The following is an 8,801-nucleotide window of genomic DNA, read 5'->3' as shown; positions in this document are numbered from 1 at the left end:
CTGCAAATTGTCCACATTTTACTCACCTCACGCCTGCGACCTTGTCGTATTAGAGGAGGCCACTGGCATGGACAGGAATGCGTTGTGAATTTTATGAGACCCAGACCAGGCTGCTGATGTCCAACCCACGTAGACCTCTCAGCTGTATAAATGCTGGTGGCTACCAAGAAGAAATCCAGACAAGATTTCCTGGGCAATCCTATAAACAAGACCACCAGCCGTGGTTGTCACGATGTCTTACAACATGTTGGCTTTCTGCTTATTTTCGTTGCTCGCTTTTTCTTCTGCTTGCTACATCCAGAACTGTCCCATTGGAGGGAAGAGATCCATTCTGGATATGGAAGTCAGAAAGGTAGGTATCCAGGGAATTATGGTGGAGAATTATGGGTACAGAGGTAGCCAGGTGTCAGAATTGATGGACTTATCTCTCTCTCTCTCTCTCTCTCTCTCTCTCTCTCTCTCTCTCTCTCTCTCTCCTCTCTCTCTCTCTTTCTCTTGGTTAACTCGACCGCTAAGGATAATCTTGATAGACAGCAGAATCAATTCTCTCAAGAGTAAATAGGAATATTAAAGAGTACAGAGAAGAGCAACAAAGATGATTAGGGGACTGGAGGCTAAAACATATAAGGAACGGTTGCTGGAATTGGGGATGTCTAGTTTAATGAAGAGAAGGACGAGGGGGGACAGGATAGCAGTCTTCCAGTATCTCAGGGGCTGCCCCAAAGAAGAGGGAGCCAAGCTATTCTCCAAAGCATCTGAAGGCAGGACGAGAAGCAACAGATGGAAACTCATCAAGGAGAGAAGCAATCTAGAACTAAGGAGAAACTTCCTGACAGTTAGAACAATTAACCAGTGGAACAACCTGCCTCCAGAAGCTGTGAATGCTCCAGCACTGGAAGTCTTTAAGAAGAGACTGGACAGCCATTAGTCCGAAATGGTATAGGGTTTCCTGCCTAAGCAGAGGTTGGACTAGATGACCTCCAAGGTCCCTTCCAACTTTACTACTACTACTACTACTACTACTACTACTACTACTACTACTACTACTACTACTATTATTATTATTATTATTATTATTTCAATGGGGAAAACCAGATTCACTTAACAACCGGGTTACTAACTTAACAACAGCAAGGATTCACTTAACGACCGAGGCGAGAAAGGTCGTAAAACAGGGCAAAACACACTTAACAAATGTCTCCCTTAACGACAGAAATGTGGAGCTCCCTGGTACTAAATATTTATGAAGTAACCTTGACTAATCTTTTGAAGGTTGTTTTTTCTCGCTAGTGCATTTCCTGCGGGCCGAGGAACCGAGGCCACTGCTTCGGGCCCAACATCTGTTGCGGAGAAGAGCTGGGTTGTTACTTTGGCACAGCGGAAACTTTGCGATGCCAGGAAGAAATTTTTCTCCCGACCCCTTGCGAGTCTGGAAGGAAGCCGTGCGGGAGCAACGGGGGAACCTGTGCTGCCTCTGGCATCTGCTGCAATCACGGTAAGCGCGGGATAACCTTCTTCCGGAATTTTTTTTTTTAACAAAAAAAAATACAGGTGGTCCTTGATTTATAGTCCTCGATTTACGTCCGTCATTGAGCCCGGGATCGTGACGTTTTTTTTTAATTAAAAAGTTTTTTATTTATAATACAATTTAAAAAGAAAAAAGAAAACATTGGACATGACGTAACATTCCAGTTTGAACATTTCTATCAAATTATTTCCCCTCTTACATTCAATTCTTTATCTCTATAAATATATATAAACTTTTTATACAATACTTAATACATTTTCTTTATTTGCTAACCTAGGAATATATATATTTCCACCTTATCGCTAATCTATAACCCCAACGGTCCTCCTCGATTCCCACCAATGGTACAATTTATCCCAGATTTCAAAATATTCTAATCCGCTTTTCTCTTTCAATTCCATCGTAAGCCTGGATCGTGACGGTTTTTAAGTGGACCGTGAAGCGAACACGGCGTCTGATTTTATGATCTGTTTCGCGACGGTCGTTAAGCGAACCCAGCAGGCGTAAAGCCACCCCATTGCTATGGGCAGTTTTTGCAGGTTATCAGAAGTAAATGTTGGTTTGGGGGCAAAATGTCCATCGTGGTTATGTGACTGTGGGACACTACAAATGGCGGTCAATGGGGGCCAGTGGCCAAGCAGAGATTCCTTTAACAACTGTGGCAAAAAAGTTCATTGTTGTTGTTAGTTGCGAAGTCGTGTCCGACCCATCACGACCCCACGGACCACGTTCCTCCAGGCCTTCCTGTCCTCTACCATCTTCTGGAGTCCATTGAAGCTCATGCCTCCTGCTTCGGTGACTCCATCCAGCCACCTCCTTCTCTGTCGTCCCCTTCTTCTCTTGCCCTCCATCTTTCCCAGCATCAGGCTCTTCTCCAGGGAGTCCTTCCTTCTCATTAGGTGGCCAAAGGACTTGAGTTTCAACTTCAGGATCTGGCCTTCTAAAGAGCAGTCGGGGTTGATCTCCTCTAGGGCTGACCGGTTGGATCGCCTTGCAGTCCAGGGGACTCGCAGGAGTCTTCTCCAGCACCAGAGTTCAAAGTCCTCCATTCTTTGGCGCTCAGCCTTTCTTATGGTCCAACTTTCACAGCCATACATTGCAACTGGGAAAACCATGGCCTCGACTATGCACACTTTTGTTGACAGGGTGATCATAAAATGGGGCAAAACTCATTTAACAACTGTCCTCAATTAGCAACGGAAAATTTGGACTCAGTCGCAGCCGTAAGTCAAGAATTACCTGTAGCCAACCTGTTTTTTTCTTTGCAAGTTTTCATTTCCATTTCAGCCCGGAGAGGGGTTGGAAGTTTAGGGTCATCACAAGTTGCTAATATAGCTCTAAAAAAACCAGCATCATTTTCCTTCGGGATATTAATAGATCCCACAGGGCAAAAATGTCTATTAACAGACAGGGACACAAGAAAACGTGGTCTTCAAACTTGTCAACTTTTAAGACTTGAACGCTGTTGTTGATATTAACTTTTTTTTAACCGTTTCTTTCGCTTTTGCTCTTCCAGAGGGTTGCATGGTTGATTCCGTATGCGATCAAGAATGAGAAGATTCGAGGAAGAACGCTGCAAAAACAACTTTAGATTATGAACTGGTGGACAATAATACCAAACTGATGGCGATAAGATTGTTCCGAAATGTTTGCTAGGACATTTGCAATTCATATGTTTGTGCAAAATAAAAATTGAACAGCCATTCAAATCCACAATGTGTGTTCTCTTAGCTTTCCAATGATCAATAGAGCCCCTTCTCCAGGGAGATGGGTGGATGGATGGATGGATGGATGAATGAATCTATAGATATAGCTGGCTGACCGGCCGTACTCAGCGTGTGGTCCTCAATGGAACCGCATCTACATGGAGGGAAGTGTGTAGTGGGGTGCCCCAGGGCTCTGTTCTAGGCCCAGTGCTCTTCAACATCTTCATCAACGATTTGGACGAGGGGATAGATGGGGAACTCATCAAATTTGCGGATGACACTAAGCTGGCAGGAATAGCCAACACTCCAGAAGACAGGCTTAAGATACAGGAGGACCTGGACAGACTTGAACACTGGGCACTATCTAACAAAATGAAATTCAATGGTGGAAAAAGTAAGGTTCTGCATTTGGGCATGGGGAACCAAATGTACAGGTATAGTATAGGGGGTGCCTTGCTCAATAGTAGTAACTGTGAGAGGGATCTCGGAGTCCTAGTGGACAATCACTTAAATAGGAGCCAGCAGTGTGCTGCAGCTGCCAAAAAAGCCAACACAGTGCTGGGCTGCATTAACAGAGGAATAGAATCAAGATCACGTGAAGTATTAATACCACTTTAAAATGCCTTGGTAAAGCCACACTTGGAATACTGCATCCAGTTTTGGTCACCACGATGTAAAAAAGATGTTGAGACTCTAGAAAAAGTACAGAGAAGAGCAACAAAGATGATTAGGGGACTGGAGGCTAAAACATATGAGGAACGGTTGCTGGAATTGGGTATGTTTAGTTTAATGAAGAGAAGGACGAGGGGGGACATGATAGCAGTGTTCCAATATCTCAGGGGCTGCCCCAAAGAAGAGGGAGTCAAGCTATTCTCCATAGCACCTGAAGGCAGGACAAGAAGCAACGGATGGAAACTCATCAAGGAGAGAAGCAACCTAGAACTAAGGAGAAACTTCCTGACAGTTAAAACAATTAACCAATGGAACAACCTGCCTCCAGAAGCGGTGAATGCTCCTACACTGGAAGTTTTTAAGAAGAGACTGGACAGCCATTTGTCCGAAATGGTGTAGGGTTTCCTGCCTGAGCAGGGGGTTGGACTAGATGACCTCCAAGGTCCCTTCCAACTTTATTATTATTATTATTATTATTATTATTATTATTATTATTAACAACAACAACAACAACAACAATAATAATAATAATAATATTTAAGGGCCCATTAGGCTTACAAGGAGTGAGAAAATGAAATTTTTTTTTTTTTTTTACTATCCGGAGTTTGCTCCAAAGAAAACAGGCAAAGCGGAAACGTGTATTAAGAATTCCCAGGAAACAATGAAACAGAATTAGTGCAATTTTAGTGTTTCACAGGTACTCAATACTGAATCTAATCAAAGGGTCTTTAATAAGTTCTTCAAAAGCTAAATTAGATGTTGCTCATTATATTGCGGGAAGAAAGCATCCCATACCCTTAAGCTTGTAAGATCTACCTTTTGAATATAGGTGGTCCTCAATGAATGGCCACCATTAAATTTCCCTTGCTAGGTCAGGCAGTTGCTAAGCGAATTGTGCGTCCTTTTACCTTTTCTGTCACAACTGATCAGAAAATCATTGCATCAAAATCATTAAGTGAAACAAACCTGGCTTCTCCCAGCAAATCAGCTTCTCAGAAGCCGGCTGGGAACTTTACAAACAGTGATCACATTACCCCGGGACAGTGCAATTGTGGGAAGTCAGCCCCCCCACCCAGAGAAGGAAATATTAAAAGGGCAGAAAAATATATTTCCTCAAAAGGATTTTATAAAGCAGAAACCAACCCTGCCCCCAAGTCTCCCTGCCCCAAGCAGAAGCCAGCCCTGTACAAATGCAGATGTAAACCAACAGGAAAGTTGGAGCTAGAAGTTTAGGAAGACAAAGACACCTAACATCTGCATACCCCACCCAAACTCTAAGAGTCATTAGCCCCAGCACCAGGGAAGCAGGATATGACCTTGGGATATAATAGGATTAACCTACCACCATCAAGAATATCAGAAAGGCACACCCAGACTCAAGTCAGAATACCTGACACAGGAAATACAAAGCCTCAACACAGGAACAGGAAGCAACTCCAAACAAAAGGCTTTCAGAGGGTATAAAAACCTACTCCCCACATGTGCTCAGCCCTTTTTTTCTCTCCTTTTTCCTGCCAGAACCATCTTTCTGTCTGGCTCTTCAATAAACTGCAACCTTCTTTCTAAAGCAGTTGTTTATTTATCCCCGGCTTGGATGAACCAGGATGAATAAAGACTTTTCTTTCAACACAACTGTCCTAAATGCATGGGATTATGGGAAAGGCAAGCCAGGGATTATGGGGATCACTCAAAAGCAGACACGGGATTGTGAGAGATAATAATAATAATAATAATAATAATAATAATAATAATAATAATAATAATAATAATAATAATAATAATAATAATAATAATAAGAAGAAGAAGAAGAAGAAGAAGAAGAAGAAGAAGAAGAAGAAGAAGAAGAAAGTTGGAAGGGACCTTGGAGGTCATCTAGTCCAACCTCCTGGAACAACCTGCCTCCAGAAGCGGTGAATGCTCCAACACTGGAAGTTTTTAAGAAGAGACTGGACAGCCATTTGTCTGAAATGGTATAGGGTTTCCTGCCTGAGCAGGGGGTTGGACTAGATGACCTCCAAGGTCCCTTCCAACTTTACTTTATTATTATTATTATTATTATTATTATTATTATTATTATTATTATTATTATTATTATTATTATTATTACACTATTTCAGACAAATGGCTGTCCAGTCTCTTCTTAAAAACTTCCAGTGTTGGAGCTGTCATTCAGTCGAAGGATGGGATAAAGACAAGGCTGGTGACTCCTCCATTGGTCAAGTAGAGAGGGGTCACCTGGGGTCATGTCTATGTCAGGGGTAGGCAACCTTGGCTCTTTTATAACTCGTGGACTTCAACTCCCAGAATTCCTGAGCCAGCACGGCTCCGCTTGGAAACCTCTCCCTTTCCCCTCAGCATGGCTGGCTCAGGAATTCTGGGAGTTGAAGTCCACCAGTCATAAAAGAGCCAAGGTTGTCTACCTCTGGCCTATGTCTACCTGGGGCTTAATATGGCCACTTTCTAGGTTTGGAAATAAAAGAACCACGCAGACCGGGATGCAGAAGAACATCCCGGAGAGTATTATGGAATCAACGTGAGAATGCAAGCCTCAGGAATAATCAGACACCTATTGGCCAGAAATCCTAGAAGGGCACTTCAACTCCCAAACGCGCCCGGGAGGGGGAGCCACTTCCGGGATTGAGAGGACGCCCTTCCACCGCTGGACCGGAAGCTCCCCGAATGCGCCCCCATTCCTAACGTACCTTCCGGTCTGGGGCCGCGGAAAAGAGAGAGGGCGCTGTTTTTTCTGTTCGCTCTTCCTCTCGCGCTGAGCGGGACTGCATTTCCCGGCGGCCCTTCCGGTTCCCGTCCCCGAGGCATTGGGCCTGCGTTTCCGGCCCGATGCTGGCGGCGGGGCTGCGGGGTCTTCCCGGCCGGGCCGCCCTGCTGGGCCGCGGCGCCCCGAGCCTGGTTCTCTCCCGCGGCCGCAAGACCCGCCACGACCCTCCGGCCAAGTCCAAGGCGGACCGGATCAAGGTGCCGCCGCCCGTCGACCCGGCCGAGCTGCTGGTCGTCCTCGACCGCTACGAGCAGCACCGGCGGGTGGTGGGCGCCCTCAGGTGAGCCCCCTCCCCCGGGACTGCTGAGCCCATCCTCCCCAGCGGGGAAGGCCCGGGTGGGTCCTTGGAAGGGCAGGAAAGGATCTGGTGAGGGTCTCTGGGCTGCTGAAGAGGAGATGATCTCTTTGTCGTCTGTCTGTCTAAGCTTACCTGTCAATCATCTATTTCTCTAATCTGTCATCTTTCTTATCTATTCTAATCCATCATTTATCGTCTAATCTATATCTCTATATAACTATCATCTATATTATCTATATCATTATCTGTATCTAATCTAATCTATCGTGTATCTTATCTAATCATCTATCATCTAATCTATATATATAAAACTATCATCTACATCTCTAATCTGTCATCTCTTATCTATTCTAATGTATCTATTCTCTTATCTATTCTAATGTATCATATAACTATATAGCTATCATCTCTATATCTCTTATCTTTATCATTATCTCTATCTCTATCTGTATCTAATCTATATCTAATCTATCATGTATCTTATCTATCTAATCTATATAAAACTATCATCTATATCTAATCTGTCATCTCTTATCTATTCTAATCTATCATTTATCGTCTAATCTATATCTCTATATAACTATCATCTATATTATCTATATCATTATCTGTATCTAATCTAATCTATCGTGTATCTTATCTATCTAATCATCTATCATCTAATCTATATATATAAAACTATCATCTACATCTCTAATCTGTCATCTCTTATCTATTCTAATGTATCTATTCTCTTATCTATTCTAATGTATCATATAACTCTATATAACTATCATCTCTATATCTCTTATCTTTATCATTATCTCTATCTGTATCTAATCTATATCTAATCTATCATGTATCTTATCTATCTAATCTATATAAAACTATCATCTATATCTAATCTGTCATCTCTTATCTATTCTAATCTATCATTTATCGTCTAATCTATATCTCTATATAACTATCATCTATATATCTCTTATCTATATCATTATATCTATCTAATCTAATCTATCGTGTATTTTATCTATCTAATCATCTATCATCTAATCTATATATATAAAACTATCATCTACATCTCTAATCTGTCATCTCTTATCTATTCTAATGTATCTATTCTAATGTATCATATAACTCTATATAACTATCATCTATATATCTCTTATCTTTATCATTATCTCTATCTGTATCTAATCTATATCTAATCTATCGTGTATCTTATCTATCTAATCTATATAAAACTATCATCTATATCTAATCTCTTATCTATTCTAATCTATCATCATTTATCGTCTAATCTATATCTCTATATAACTATCATCTATATATCTCTTATCTATATCATTATCTCTATCTGTATCTAATCTATCATGTATCTTATCTATCTAATCTATCATCTAATCTATATAAAACTATCATCTATATCTAATCTGTCATCTCTTATCTATTCTAATCTATCATTTATTGTCTAATCTATATCTCTATATAAATATCATCGATATCTATCTCTTATCTATATCTGTCATTATCTCTATCTAATCTAATCTATCGTGTATCTTATCTATCTAATCATCTATCATCTAATCTATATATATAAAACTATCATCTATTTATCATCTACATCTCTAATCTGTCATCTCTTATCTATTCTAATGTATCAATTATCATCTAATCTATATCTCTATATAAATATCATCTATATCTATCTCTTATCTATATCTGTCATTATCTCTAATCTATTGTGTATCTTATCTATCTAATNGAGAAAAGGTGGCGGAACTCAAACCTGGCCACGCCCTCATCAAACCCTAGGACCGCCCCTTTAGAGAACAGGAA

The 8,801-nt window shown here is 41.3% G+C and overlaps 1 protein-coding gene across 1 annotated transcript; it reads left to right on the top strand.

Moving 5' to 3' along the window:
• Positions 1-232: 232 nt before the first annotated feature.
• Positions 233-3,082, top strand: LOC107300300 (neurophysin 1-like). The gene is made up of 3 exons (XM_015829636.1): positions 233-352; positions 1,291-1,495; positions 3,045-3,082. The coding sequence occupies exons 1-3, from the start codon at positions 233-235 to the stop codon at positions 3,080-3,082; spliced, it is 363 nt and encodes a 120-aa protein (XP_015685122.1).
• Positions 3,083-8,801: the final 5,719 nt, after the last annotated feature.

The sequence above is a fragment of the Protobothrops mucrosquamatus genome, unplaced genomic scaffold (genome assembly GCF_001527695.2).
Source record: "Protobothrops mucrosquamatus isolate PMUCROS unplaced genomic scaffold, P.Mucros_1.0 scaffold6615, whole genome shotgun sequence".
Lineage (NCBI taxonomy): Eukaryota > Metazoa > Chordata > Lepidosauria > Squamata > Viperidae > Protobothrops > Protobothrops mucrosquamatus.
Note: the sequence above shows the minus strand (reverse complement) of the source record. Positions and strands in the feature narration are given on the sequence as shown.